The 15,384-nt window shown below is 45.9% G+C and overlaps 1 protein-coding gene across 1 annotated transcript; it reads left to right on the top strand.

Annotated features, from left to right (window-relative positions):
- Positions 1 to 9,033: 9,033 nt before the first annotated feature.
- Positions 9,034 to 14,475, top strand: LOC142785278 (uncharacterized). Its single transcript, XM_075883721.1, has 2 exons — positions 9,034 to 9,684; positions 13,918 to 14,475. The coding sequence occupies exons 1-2, from the start codon at positions 9,055 to 9,057 to the stop codon at positions 14,053 to 14,055; spliced, it is 768 nt and encodes a 255-aa protein (XP_075739836.1). The 5' UTR covers positions 9,034 to 9,054; the 3' UTR covers positions 14,056 to 14,475.
- The last annotated feature ends 909 nt before the right edge of the window (positions 14,476 to 15,384 follow it).

The following is a 15,384-nucleotide window of genomic DNA, read 5'->3' on the forward strand; positions in this document are numbered from 1 at the left end:
GATAGGTGTACTGAAAAAAAACTGTGGCATCTTTTTTTTATTGTTGCAGCAGGTAGCTAACAACCTAGCCATTATTTTATTTTTGAGGAAGCAGCATACAATACAACACAATCATGCCCACCAAAAGCGACGCAAACACAGGCGCTGTATTTCAACTGATGAGTTATTGTTGAAAGACTCAGCTTATGTAGTATAACACGTAAATGTGCACTAACCACAGGTCCTTACAATGAAGACAAGTTTTTTTTGCAGTGTTTTGCGGGAAGACTTGATGAATAATGAACAGTGAATGCGCCTTACCTGATTCGAAACTCGGGACAGGTAACAGACTTTTTAAAAAACACGACCCTGTCGAGTCATGGTTCTCAGATTTTCTGCTGACAAAAATTTTTTATTATATATATATATATATATATATATATATATATATATATATATATATATATATATATATATATATATATATATATATATATATATTGTGAGCATTGTTTATGCGTCCCAGCTTTTCATCTGTACATACTCATCATCGCTAGTCAAGCTTAGGTTGTGGGGCACATAGTCGAGACAATAAAGGAGAGTCTTGAGGGTACTGGACGCCATCTTACAAGTGGTGGAGAGTGCTGCCCGATTCCTGCGTCCTCTCGCGCTCTCGGACAACCCCAGCGTTTTCTAGAACACATATCTGGAGCTCCGTTCAGGCCACCGCTTAAACGACCTGGGTTCGGTAATGTCGCAAGCCGACCAGTCCAGCGCAGCAGCTGCACCACCGCTCCCACTGCCAAGAAACCCTTCTCACCTGGTCACCAGCCCTCAAAAAGATCGTCCGCTGTTCGCAGGGCTTCCGGGTGAGGACGTGGAAGACTGGCTTGAGGAGTATGACCGCGTGAGTGCCATCAACAACTGGGATGAGCCTGCGAAACTCACCCACGTTGCATTCTACTTGAGCGGCGTCGCGAAAACGTGGTTTTTGAACCACGCTACAGATTTTTTGACATGGCCCACCTTTACGCGCCAGCTCCGCCAGATTTTCGCCAACCCGTCAGTGCGCTCGGATATCGCCAAGAAACGGCTTGGTGCACGCGTTCAACGCCCCGGCGAGTCTTACACTTCTTACATTGAAGATGTTCTCGCCCTTGGCCGCCGCATTGACAACCATATGGCGGAAAACGACCGTGTGCGCCACCTGCTAAAAGGCATTGCGACTGTCGCTTTTAACGCGCTTGTGGTGCAGAATCCCCAGACCGTAGCCGATGTTGTAGCTACCTGTCAGCGCCTCGAGGAGCTTCAAACCACTCGGGTGCAACCTGATATGCCTGATCTCAGCTCGAGTCATGACACAACAGAACTGCGTGCATTGATCCGCTCTATCATCCACGAGGAACTTCATGCACAGGCTTCACCTCGCCACGTTGATATTCGAACGACGCCACCTGCTACTAGTTTACGCGACGTCGTGCGGGAGGAACTGGCCTTCATCACATGCACACCAGTTCCGAGCTCACATCCCGTGCCCATGCCAAGTTATGCTCACGTTGCTGCTACGACGCCTGCGCCCCACTAATGCCTGGCCTCGATGACTGTCACACCTGTTCCGAGTTCATATCCTGTGGCCATGCCAACTTATGCTCAGGTTGCTGCTAGGACACCTGCACCCCAGCACAGCCCAATGCAGCTATCAGCGCCTGATGTGCATGGTTTGCTCAACTCGCTCGCACCGCGACCATCTTCCCAGCCTTACAACACCTGGCGCACTACACGGCCGACTTGCTTTTATTTCGGCATCCGTGGTCATATTTCAAGGTTTTGCCGACGCCATCAACAAGACGAAAGACGAAACTACGGTGACTATGAACGGGACGACTTCTACCCAACTGGACCACCCTATCACCGACTGTATCAGAACAGCACACGTCGGTCGCCGTCTCCGCAGAACCTTGGCTCAGTTGGCAGTTCCCGTTTCTCACGTCGTCGCTCACCTTCACCGATGCGGCGTTCCTCTTCTCCTCTCCGACCTTCTACTTTAATTCCTGACCGCCAACTGGAAAACTAAACAGTGCAGCTTCGGGAGGGAAAGCTGCATCTTTCGAACTCCGTCAAACTCCTCCGGACCGCCCACCGAATGTTTTATTAGTGTACGTTGAAGGTATACAGACAAAGGCACTGGTAGACACAGGCGCATCACTTTCCGTAATTCGTGCAGACTTTTGTGCCCGCTTGAAAAAAGTTAGGACGCCATACGATGGCCCTCCCATTCGTTGCACAGATGGAGTCCCTATTCAGCCTTCAAGTGTTTGCACAGTCCGCGTTTTCATAGATGGCATCCACATTCATAGATGGCATCCACATTCCGTTTCTTGTACTTTCTTGGTGCACTCACACAGTAATTTTAGGGTGGGACTTTCTTTCTTCGGCATCAGCTTTCATATCGTGTCGTCAGCGAGTAATTGAAATGTCAGCTACTGAAAGTTCATCCGATGTCGATACATACAGCTTCCGTTTCATTGCTGCCGCTGATTGTTTCATTTCGCCAGGAGATGATCACTCACGATCACTTCGGATACTATAGTTAACGGTGACGTGTTCATAGCCACATCAGTTCGATACAAACCTGCGGGGCTTACCATAGCACCCGGCCTTGTGCGGTTTAACGATAGTAAAGCATTGGTCACCGCCTTGAAGCCAACTTCATCGCCAGCGATGCTGCCCCAAGGCACTGCTGTGAGCTGCTTCGCTGACAGCGAGCCTTTCTCGCTGGTTCCCCTTCACGCAGAATCAATGCCTTTGTCTGCTACAACTGATATGAAGGCTACCACTGTTGCATTAAATGACACCATAAGTCCTCACCTCACTGCCGAGCAAAAGAGAGACCTCTTTGACATTCTCCAAAAGCACAGCCTTTTGTTTGACGTACATTCCAAAGTTCTGGGCCGCACCTCCGTTACAGAGCACAGCATCGAAACCGCAGGCAGCTCCATTCTACGCCGCCGCCCATACCGTCTGTCTTCGGCGGAACGGCAAATAATTGAGGAAAACGTCACCGACATGCTCAAACGGGATATTATTCGACCTTCGTCCAGCTCTTGGTCGTCTCCTGTGGTGTTGGTCCGGAAAAAGGATGGCTCTGTCCGCTTTTGTGTTGATTACAGAGCGCTCAATAAGATCACGAAAAAAGACGTATATCCGTTACCACGCATAGATGATGCCCTGGACTCCCTACAAGGCGCAGAATATTTCTCCAGCCTCGACCTCCGATCCGCGTATTGGCAAATACCTATGCGCGAAGCAGACAAGGAGAAAACAGCGTTTGCGACGCCTGACGGGCTTTACGAATTTAACGTCATGCCTTTTGGCTTATGCAACGCTCCAGCAACATTTGAGCGCATGATAGATACCGTCTTACGTGGTCTCAAATGGAAAACCTGTTTATGTTACTTAGACGACATCGTAATTTATTCTTCTACTTTTCCTCAGCACCTTAAGCGTTTGGACGAAGTTCTAACGTGCATTTCGAACGCTGGTCTACAGCTCAATACAAAGAAGTGCCACTTCGCCAGCACAAGCATCAAAGTATTGGGTCACCTTGTCAGCAAAGATGGCGTTCGACCCGACCCCGACAAGGTTGCTGCCGTAATTAGTTTTTCACGTCCGGGCAATCAAAAACAATTGCGAAGTTTCGTGGGCCTGGCGTCTCACTTCCGCCGCTTCATCCGTCACTTTGCTGCCATTGCGGGGCCGTTACATAAGCTTCTGACGTCAGGAACGGCTTTCACGTGGACTGAAGAGTGCGAGTGTGCTTTACAAGCCCTTAAGCGTGCTCTGACATCAGACTCCATCCTCCGTCACTTCGATGAGAGTGCACCCATTTTCCTGCACACAGATGCCAGTGGCCACGGAATCGGTGCTGTCCTCCTCCAGCGCGATGAAACATCACGTGAGCGAGTAGTTGCGTATGCCAGCCGCGCACTAACACCTGCGGAGCAGAACTACTCGATAACAGAGCAGGAGTGTCTCACTGTCGTTTGGGCCATCCAGAAATTTCGCCCTTATCTGAATGGACGCCACTTCACTGTGATCACCGACCACCATGCCCTATGCTGGTTGTCCTCGCTGAAGAATTTGTCTGGGCGCCTCGGTCGCTGGATACTGCGTTTGCAAGAGTACACTTTTGACGTTGTGTACAGGTCTGGCAAACAGCATCAGGATGCTGACGCTCTCTCTCGCTGCCCTCTGCCACTTTCATCTCCAACCACGAATCCTCAATGGCCCTCAGGTGATCAAGCGGCTTCCTCTTCAACCACGTTATCACCCCTGGCAGTTGCTGGGTCACTATCTTTAAACAGCAGCGCCTAGTTTGCCGCGTGCCAACGTGACGACCCCTACTGTAACCGCATCATCGGATACTTGAATGGCTCGTCTTCTCCACCTAATGCCAGACTACGTCGTCAGCTATGGCAGTTCAAGCTAGAGAACAACGTACTGCAGCGCTATACTTACAATGCGGATGGACATCGGTGGGTGCCAGTACTTCCCCGTTCGCTGCGAAAACAAGTTCTCGAAGCATTGCACGACGACCCATCAGCTGGACACTTAGGATTCCAAAAGACCTACAACTGCGTTAGGAGCCGTTTCTTCTGGCCTGGTCTTTCTACCTTTGTGGCTAATTATGTCGCTTCTTGCAAACTTTGTCAACGCCGGAAACAACCAACTTCAGCGCCTGCTGGCCTATTACAACCCATTCCATGTCCCGATACACCTTTTGTCGTTGTCGGAATAGACCTCGTCGGGCCACTTCCCGTAACGCCAGCGTGCCACCGCTGGATCGTCACAGCTGTCGACCACCTCACACGATACACGGAGACTGCTCCTCTACGCACTAGATCTGCATCAGACGTTGCCGCCTTCTTTTTAGAAGCCATTGTGTTGCGTCATGGTGCACCTCGCGCGTTGTTGAGTGACCGAGGCAAGGCCTTCCTGTCCACAATTCTCGATGAAATCCTAAAAACTTGTGGCACAGTTCATAAGACCACATCCGCTTACCACCCGCAGACAAATGGCCTGACAGAGCGATACCACCGGACTCTAATCGACATGATATCCATGTACATCGGACCGAACCACGATAACTGGGACAAAATCTTGCCGTTCGTAACATTTGCACACAACACCGCTGCTCAACGAACAACCGGGTATTCACCTTTCTTCCTCGTCTATGGTCGTGCGCCGACATTCACCATTGACGCCTCTTTCTTCAATGTAACGACAAAAACGTCCACGACTACGCCAGAACATTTCGTTTCCAGGCTCGCTGAGGCACGGCAACGTGCTCAACTCAACACGGAGGCCAGTCAACAAGACCGCAAGCAACGCTATGACAGCTTCTGTCGTGACGTCACATTCCGTCCTGGAGATGAAGTATTACTTTGGACGCCTGTTCGCACTCCAGGATCGATTGTGTGAAAAGTTTCAGTCACGCTTTCTCGGACCTTACGTTATTTCTGAACGGACATCTCCTGTCAATTACCTTGTCACTCCCGTTGAGGGTTCCTCGGACCGTCGTTATTGTGCCTCCGAGATAGTCCACGTTTCACGCCTTAAACCCTTTGTTCGCCGTACATTTCCCGCCTAAGTCTCGGCCGGGACGGCCGCTCAAGTGCGCGGGGCAAATAAGTGTGAGCATTGTTTATGCGTCCCATCTTTTCATCTGTACATACTCATCATCACTAGTCAAGCTTAGGTTGTGGGCCACATACTCGAGACAATGAAGGAGAGTCTTAAGGGTACTGGACGACATCTTACAATATATATATATATATATATATATATATATATATATATATATATATATATATATATATATATATATATATATATATATATATATATATATGTGTGTGTGTGTGTGTGTGTGTGTGTGTGTTGCTTGGTAATTGCAATTCTTTCACAAGTGTTTTTAATGGTGCTCCTTCAAGGTTTATTGTATGAGCCAGACCAAGTAGAATATCACTCATTTTCAGTCCAAGTGCGCCGGTTTTAGAAACATTTGGCGAGTCTATGAGTCCGAGCGAGTCCTTTTCATGGAAATTTTGGTAAGTCTGAGTCTCCCAGGGCTATATTTTTGTTTTATTTTGATGAGTTTAAGTGCGAGTGAGTCCGCTGGAGGAACGTTTTGATGAGTCTGAGTATGAGTGGGTATATTTGAGGAAAGTATTTGTGGATCCAGCTGACAAAAACAACGATGAGTCCGAGTCTGAGTGAGTTTAATTAGAGAGAAATTTCGTTAGTCTCAGTCCGAGTGAGTCCAAAGCAAAATATTTTTATATATGGTTATTGACTTAGTCTGAGAGAGTTCCATTTATTTTGCCAACCTGTGCCGTACGTGGGATCTTTCCGTATTTCACAGAGTGTAGTCTGAGTGTTTGCGAAATTTACTATAACCTTGCTCGTTTGAATGACTGGTTCTCACGTTAATCCAGCTCACCTTGAGCAAATCAACGATTCCCCTCCCAATCTCAATGAAGCAGCACACGAGGCGGCGCGAGAAGTCTCCAACCGCGCCTCCCCGGGGATGCGTTCTACCGGTGAAGGGGATAACCGGGAAAATTTTACAACACATAACGAGCTCACTAAACATTTCTACCTATCTATAAGGATTTTCCCTCCACCTCACAAAAATCTAACCCGGCCCCAAGCACTTACATTAAGGCTTTTGCAAACGCGGATGTACCCTACTTTGAAAATGTTACACATGATGTACCCTGACCTATACCCAAGTAATCTTTGTCCACATTGTGGGGAAATAGCTTCATTAGAACACATGCTCTGGCAGTGCACCGAATTCGCCCATTTATCGAACATCACCTCTGCCAGATGGGAGGCGGCAATCCGCAGCTCGTCCTTGGCAGATCAGCTCTGGGCTGTCCACCAAGCCCGCGAGGCGGCTGAGGAGCTTGGCATCTCATCGCTAGCGCGACACGTGTGCCCCGAACTCTACGTGAGTGAAATGTGCAGTGTGTGCGCGAGCGCGAGAGCCACCCTGGCTCACATACTCTGGGGATGTGACGCAGACAGCGCGGACGGTCCGGTGTTACCGCCGCAAGTAGAACAGCGTGTGGGGTCTACGGACCCAGAAGACCAGCGAAGGGCCGTCCGGCAGCTCGAGGTCGCACTGGCGCTGCAAAGGCGAAAGGGGGACACCCTCAGTAACCCGAGCGGCGACGGGGCACGAAGGCCTTGAGGTCTAGGCCCGCGTGACATTAGGACTTCTAGTGTAACGTGAGATAGGGTGAACCCCACGCCCTGCGCGGCCGGAGGGAATCCCGCATGCTGGAACCCAATAAAGTTTATTCTCTCTCTCTCTCTCTCTTGGCATCTCAGTCCCCACGTGGGAGCTGCCCGCAACACAGTGATCTGTGTTTTGGAGGACCAAATAAAAGTTTATCCAATCCAATCCAATTCTCACGTTAAGCAAAATCGTTTGCGCAAGGTGTTAAAAGCTGAACAATATTGCTGCTATATTTATGTCATACATGCATCCAGAAATCTTGCCGAAATGTTCTATTTGCATTTCTTCCAGGTAGCGGCACAAGAGGTGGGCACGGGGGAGCAGGAGCTCCCCCCCCCTCAATTTTTACTCGCCCCCCCATTCCCCCCCCCCCCAAAAGAGAGAACATAGTCACAACACAATGGCTAAGTTCCCTGCCTCCCTGCCCACCCTTAAGGAATTCACTTATCATGAGTGCCCCACCAGTAAAATAATCCTGACGCTGCCCCTGATTTGTTTCTTAGTTGATTGATTTGTGGGGTTTAACGTCCCAAAACCACCATATAATTATGAGAGACGCCGTAGTGGAGGGCTCCGGAAATTTCGACCACCTGGGGTTCTTTAACGTGTACCCGAATCTGAGTACACGGTCCTACAACATTTCCGCCTCCATCGGAAATGCAGCCGCCACAGCCGGGATTTGATCCCGCGACCTGCGGATCAGCAGCCGAGTACCTTAGCCACTAGACCACCATGGCGGGGTGATTTGTTTCTTTGTGTTGTTGCGCTATGCATAAATACATGAGTAATAAAATGCTTGCTCTGGGGAGGGTATATTATGCCTATTATTTTAGAGGACTAAAGTTTTTTTTTTGATTTTGTGAGAAAAAACACGGGCTTAAAAAAATCGCATTTGGGTCCACATTGAGACGAAATTTACACTACGTGGGGCTCCAAGTGAAAATTAACTTTATACCTCAATATAGAGCAAACAAACAGCTTTATGCGGCAAGTGGTATCACTGGGCTATTTCACGCCATCTCTCCAAATCTTGGCGCTCGACCATTAGAGATTAGCTTTAAAAAATTGAGGATATTCTATTTATAGAGCAAGAGATTTTCCGCTGAAATGTTTCATGACATACATTTTTGAATACCGTAAGACGCATGCGAATTGATTTCGGAAAGCTTGAAGCCTGACTCGTAAAATGTATTGCCGAAGAATCCGTTCTACATTCTCAATAAATTTTTTTCTAACTGGCTCCTATATTAAAATAGCGAAACGTTTGTCCCATTGAACTGGGGCGTCCTTTTAACTTGAAATATTTTTACGAACCCTTTCATGGGTGTTTATTCTTGCCTTAAGGAAGAAAAATATGGCCCATATTGGAAATTTTTTCCATAGACAGATAATAGTGAAATGAAATAGATTGTATTAATGAATTGTCAAGTAGTTTCCCTGTAGGCGAAAAATAATTTTAAACGTACCTAATGCAAAATAGTGTGGTCAACTGGCGTCAAAATTTGCTAAAAAAGCTTTTTTTTTTTTTGCTCATAAGTGGTCGTAAGTTTAACATAAACGCGTTTAAGGTAAACATATACTGAACGGTTCATTTAGTAGTGATTTTCATTGCGTACTGACTGAAAGTTTTTGTTTACATTTTCTTTTAGGTGAGAAAATCATTGACAAGTTATCTTCGGCTTATCTGAGTTATCTGTGTGCTTGCACGTGTTCATGCCTTGTAACAATGAATGATTGTTACAATGATTGGGCACGGCGGCACCGGCGAAATGACGGTCACTAACCCGTTTGTCTTCATCGTGCAGTTGTCCATCGGTCTTCTTGCATCCGTGGGTGATGTACGTGCTATGCCAGCACGATTGCCCGGGTACGCGCCGGACACAGGCTTCGTCAACTTCCACGTGACGGAGATAACATGCCCGGCGCCTTGGGACTGCCAGCCCAGATCCGTGACCAGGACCACGTGTGAAGATCTACGTCACCAGCACCCAGCGCCGCCTCACAGTGCGCCTATAAGTAGCCTGCCTCCTCGCAGTGCGTCCATTGGGCACGGCGGCACCGGCGAAATGACGGTCACTAACCCGTTTGTCTTCATCGTGCAGTTGTCCATCGGTCTTCTTGCATCCGTGGGTGATGTACGTGCTATGCCAGCACGATTGCCCGGGTACGCGCCGGACACAGGCTTCGTCAACTTCCACGTGACGGAGATAACATGCCCGGCGCCTTGGGACTGCCAGCCCAGATCCGTGACCAGGACCACGTGTGAAGATCTACGTCACCAGCACCCAGCGCCGCCTCACAGTGCGCCTATAGGTAGCCTGCCTCCTCGCAGTGCGTCCATTGGGCACGGCGGCACCGGCGAAATGACGGTCACTAACCCGTTTGTCTTCATCGTGCAGGTAAGAAGACAATACGATTACTGTATACGTTCTGGTGACCCATTTTTGCTGGTGCTGCCGTGCCCTCGGCTTTGCTGTGCATTTGCGAGTGTGTTGCTATTTTTAAGAAAGCTTCTTTTGCTAGCAGGAGATATTGAAAGTAATCCGGGACCTGATCTAGCACAAATCGCAAAGCAGTTGAGGGAAGTTGCCGTCGATATCAAAGAAATTAAAGAGGGGCGGCTTGCTGATATGGATAAAAAGTTAGATGCCCTGTCGCGCCTTGAACCGAAGATAACTTCATGCGTAAAACAAATAGAAGACATGCATCTGATTACCAAAAATTTGGAAAAACGAATGGACGACCTGGAAAACCAGAGTAGAAGGTCCATTATTATAGTATACGGCTTAGCGGAAACAGAACAGGAGAACAGTGAAAAGTTAGAACAAGCTGTAAATAAAGGCATTGTTCAGGACATACTCGGCTTGAAGCCTGTGACCATAGAACGAATTCATCGTCTTGGAAAACCGGCCCAGAACAAAACGAGACCAGTAATGTTGAGGCTACTTGACTCTAGACAGAAATCAATAATATTGCGGGAGGGACGCAAGCTGAAAAATACGGGTCTCTCTATTGGGGAAGATTTCTGTAAGAGAACACGAGAGATAAGAAGGTTGCTGTGGAATAGCGCAAAGGCAAGCCGGGAGCATCATGACAAAGTGTCTTTGTCATTGGACAAACTTTACATAAATGAACAAGTATTCACCTGGGATGAGGGCAAGGGGGAGAGGGTCCCGCTGAGAAAAAACGCCGAAGCAAAACGTCCAAACACGCGAAGCAAAACACAGCCGAGGAACTAACACTACTAAATGTAAACGCCAGAAGCATTTTAAATAAGACTGAAGCGTTTGAAAACCTACTCCTTGCACATAACCCTGATATAGTAGCGTTAACTGAGACGTGGCTTTCCCCGGCTATCTCAGATCACGAAATAGTGCCTCCAAATTATTGCATCATTCGAAAAGACCGACCGTCACGTGGTGGTGGTGTGGCGCTGTTGATAAAGAAATCCCTTCCATTCGTACAATTGCCAGATGTGAGGGAAGCTGAGGCGGTGTTCTGCAGAATCATCTGCAACAGCACTGCCATAATTACAGGCTGCGTTTACCGAAGTCCTGACTCGAACGAAGATTGCGTAAGGAACATACATGAGTTTCTGCAGAACCACGCCCCAAGCCTAAGAATTATCATTATGGGGGACTTTAACTTACCAGACATTAATTGGAACACAAAGGAATATTCATCACATGCTTCCGAAGCGCTGATTGATCTGATGCTAAATTTTAGTCTAGAACAAGTAGTTAGCCAAACAACGCGCTCGCAAGGTACTGCAAACAACATACTTGACCTAATACTGCTCAGTGATCACTTTCAACTAAATACATTGCAAACTGGCATTATTGAAGGAATATCCGACCACGATATCCCGATATGCCACCTACCATTATCATGTTCTATTTCGAAAAGGTCCTTTGAAAGCAAAATCATTGACTTTGAGAAATCGAACGACGCTGGCGTTTTGACGTCCCTGGCACATGAGTTCACATCATTTTCAGAATTTGCTTCTGATCCGTCGGCAGATATAAATGTCCTCTGGATAAAGTTTAAGGGCATAATACATGACTGCATTACCAAATTTATACCGTTAAAAACTAGGAAACCAAGAAAATACAGCCCATGGGTAACGCGCGAGGTTATACATGCCAAAAGGAAAGTTAAGAGGTTACGTCGTTCACTGAAGCATACAGAAAGTCAATCAGTCGTGAAATCTAAGCTGATAGGTGCCAAGCAAGAGCTGAAACAAAAGTTGAACCAGTCACGGAAACAATACTTTAATACAATCCTACCAGATTTCCTAAAAAATAATCCGCAGAGATTTTGGAATCACTTTCGTGCACGCAATACTTTGGCGCCAGAACGCACTCATGATGAAAATGCTGTCCAGGCTGATGTATTCAACAAGTACTTTCAATCTGTATTTACTACAGATAACGGGTTTCTTCCATCGGTCGTTTCTACAGGCTCCAGCATCGACCCACTCATCATATCTGACTCGGGAATCCTTAACCTTCTACTTGGATTAGATGCTAAAAAATCAAGCGGCCCTGACAATGTTCCAAATGAATTCCTGAAACGATACGCGGAATGGTGCAGCAGATACCTGGGTATTATCTATCGTTTTTCACTATCAACTGCACGTGTGCCAAATGACTGGAGGAAGGCAAAGGTGATACCAATTCATAAATCAGGTGACATAAACTCTCCGTCTAACTATCGACCCATATCCCTTACCAGTACATCATGCAAGATCCTAGAACATATCATTTTAAAACATCTGACAGTATATCTTGAACAAAATCGCATATTAACACCCAGCCAGCACGGGTTTAGACGCGGAATGTCAACAGTGACGCAATTAACGGAAGTTGTTCATGACCTTGCACAGATAATTGACAATCGCGGCCAAGCAGACATTATATTCTTGGACTTTAGCAAAGCTTTTGATCGCGTGTGTCACAACAAGTTAATAGCAAAACTAGAGGCAATAATTGGCATCGGAAATATTTCTGCTTGGATTGGCGATTTTTTATCCCAGCGTTCGCAATTCGTCCATTTCAATGAAGCATCATCCGACATTGTTCCCATCTCATCTGGTGTACCTCAGGGCTCGGTCTTGGGGCCCTTGCTGTTTTTAATTTATATTAATGACATCATCACTAACATGGAATGCAACATAAAGCTGTTCGCAGACGACTGCATTATCTATAAAGAAATACTGTGTTACGAAGACCACCACACCCTGAACAGACAACTTAACGTGATAAACACATGGTGTGAACAATGGCAAATGTCTATTAATACCAGCAAATCTGTGTCAATGACGGTAACAAAAAAAAAGAACCCGTCAGAATTTACTTACTCACTTAATGACACTGAACTAACTAAAGTTTATGAACACAAATACCTAGGACTTACTCTAGCAACCGACCTCAAGTGGAACAAACACATTGCCAACATATCCTCAAAAGCTATCCGTAAGTTATTCTTTCTTAAAAGGTGCTTGAAGTCTGCTCCCACTCCTATCAAACTCCTCAGTTACACAACCTTTGTGCGGCCAGTACTAGAATATGCTAACACTGTTTGGTTCCCTCACAATATTACTAACGTAAATCAACTAGAAAAAGTTCAAAGAAAAGCGATACGGTTCATCCATAACAAATACAAACGTACTGACTCGCCCACTGAACTTCTAGCATCATCCGGTTTAGACACACTGGCAGGCAGAGCAAGACAAGCTCGGTTAAAATTCATGCATAGCCTTCTGCACAACCACTTCAACATAATTTCTTCCAAATATATCACCTTCTCTAGATCCCGGATATCGCGTAATAAACACGATAAAATGTTAACTGAATACTTTTGCAACTCCAACACGTTTAAATACTCATTTTTTCCTACAGCAGTTAGGGAGTGGAACAACCTCGACCCAACAGTAGCTGCCATAGAATCATCATCAATATTTTGTGACGCGATAGGAAATAAGCCCCAACCATGAAAAGGGAAAGGAAAAGGTTTCATATTCATGCAAATTCTTTTTTTTAATGGTTTCTTTGTGTTTCATTGGATTGTATTAACCTTGATTCTTCCGTTGTATATACTAATGTTGTATTAGAGAGAACACTTCTTTGTATGACATGCCATTGTACTGTGCACTGCGTGTATTCTGTTGCACTCACGTTGTTATCTGTATGCCCACCTGCTTTGGTCTCCAAGTGAGACTGGCAGTATTGAAAATAATCCTAGCATGAAGTGCAAGCTTTGTGGAAGCGAGGAGCATTTAGAGAACATATTAAGCTTTGTTCAGGCCAATGGAAGTGATTTATTAGGGAGTATAAGCTTGGGTCCCTATCAAAATGTCGAAAATCAAGACGCCGATTTATTAAAAGGTCGAATGTCAAAAAGCTGAAAAAATTTAAATGCCATAAAATCGAATCACCTAAAACAACGAATGCTGGAAAATCAAAATGCTGAAAAGACGTATTGAAGAAAATCCCTTGAACAATGCACGCGAATAACACCGATTCGGAGGGAAATGGACGGAGATGTGGCGGGTTATGTTCCCAAAAAGAAAAACAAATACTTTGTTGCAGATGTGGTTATTTTCATGTGTTTGACAAGAAGGTGTATTCTAGGCACTATTGGAGGTGCGAGAATCGAGGAGACTGCAACGCCAGAGTGACTACCGACCTTCCTGTAGGAGGTACTCGCATGGCAATCTCGAAGAAAGTGATCCACGACAGCCATGCACTTTCGCCTTATTGCTACCATGAAGAGGAAGCAAGGCAGACTCGAAGACATCGTCATGGGAGCGACAATCCCGCCGCTTACAGAGCAAGAAACAAGGGTTACGCAAAATCACTTGATGCTGCTCTGGGTAACCCGGACAATGACGACGTTTCAAGTTTTCGACAACGAATTGCACACAAGCTGTTTGCGATAAGCAAGAATGATGTGCTCTGATGTGCGATTGGAGGTGGAAAAGTTTATAGTTTGCTATTTTTATGATGGCTTGAGATAAATGTAAAGGGACCACTGGAAATGGGGGTGAACGAGTGTGCTGGTATAACCTCTAATTTATCTAGGTACTTTATCTTCCAGTATAGCAAGGTGACGCAGACATTTTGATATTCCCGCGTTCGGATAGTTAGGTGCTTTGATTTTTTTACATTTTACACTTTCGGTATCTTGTATAATCGGCTTTTTTATTTTTCGGTTTTCTAAATTTCGGCACTCAATAGTTCGTCATTTTGATTTTCGGCATTTCGAGTGCCACATTATTATAGCTTTAGTCAACAGTAAATACAAACCCTACCCAGGTGCATTCAAACCACGTGCAGCTCTCCGCTTACCGGGAAGTGATACCAACCTGTGCGAGAAATGCAAATAATCCATAAAAATAAAAAATATGTTGCATGGCAGAGAAGTCACAGTTATGAACTAACTGAATAGTATTTGAGGGACCATGTTTAATTAACCAGTAATCATGTGTTGGTTTATAATTGCAACTTATCCGCCGCGGAGCATATACCTTTTTTATATTAGCGGATTCTTTGCATGATCGTTGTGCTGCATCAATTTATAAATATTCGGGTGTAATTAACGAGGTGCTTGACACGTCGGTATCATTTCACAGTGTCACAAGATATCCGCGTGGTGCACTCTAAAAGTATTCGAATTCCTCATTGACTAAAGCAAATACTTGCACGTAAATAATTTGAATAAGTACTTAGAGAGCTGGATATGCTGTCTAGATGTTTCTCACGTCTGCTCAGCTTGCACTTAATGCAAGGATGCATTGTTTGAGGTACAAACCAACCACCTTCATATAAACACATGCGAGGACTGGGATCAATAGATCGCTAATTCAAAATTATTTAACTCACTCAAAACAAAAAAAAAAGCTTTTTTGAAAAAACTTACAGTCGGTACACAAGGCAGGCTGCTAGAACATGCGCTGTTAGTATATTTCTGTCTGGACACATCAATGTTACATTCAGAACCTAATGCAGCGCGCGATTGGCTCAAAATCTTTCTGCAGAACATCAAAGTCTAGATGGTGATGGTCTACAAGTCCTTCAATTAGCAGAAGTGGTCTCTTA

This window comes from Rhipicephalus microplus, unplaced genomic scaffold, assembly GCF_043290135.1.
Source record: "Rhipicephalus microplus isolate Deutch F79 unplaced genomic scaffold, USDA_Rmic scaffold_20, whole genome shotgun sequence".
NCBI lineage: Eukaryota > Metazoa > Arthropoda > Arachnida > Ixodida > Ixodidae > Rhipicephalus > Rhipicephalus microplus.

What these genes read in the sequence shown, in the direction of transcription:
- LOC142785278 (XM_075883721.1), top strand. Translation starts at nt 9,055, where the DNA reads ATGACGGTCACTAACCCGTTTGTCTTCATCGTGCAGTTGTCCATCGGT. An exon ending in CGTTTGTCTTCATCGTGCAG is followed by an intron (nt 9,685 to 13,917) that starts GTAAGAAGACAA and finishes GGTGTATTCTAG; the next exon opens with GCACTATTGGAGGTGCGAGA.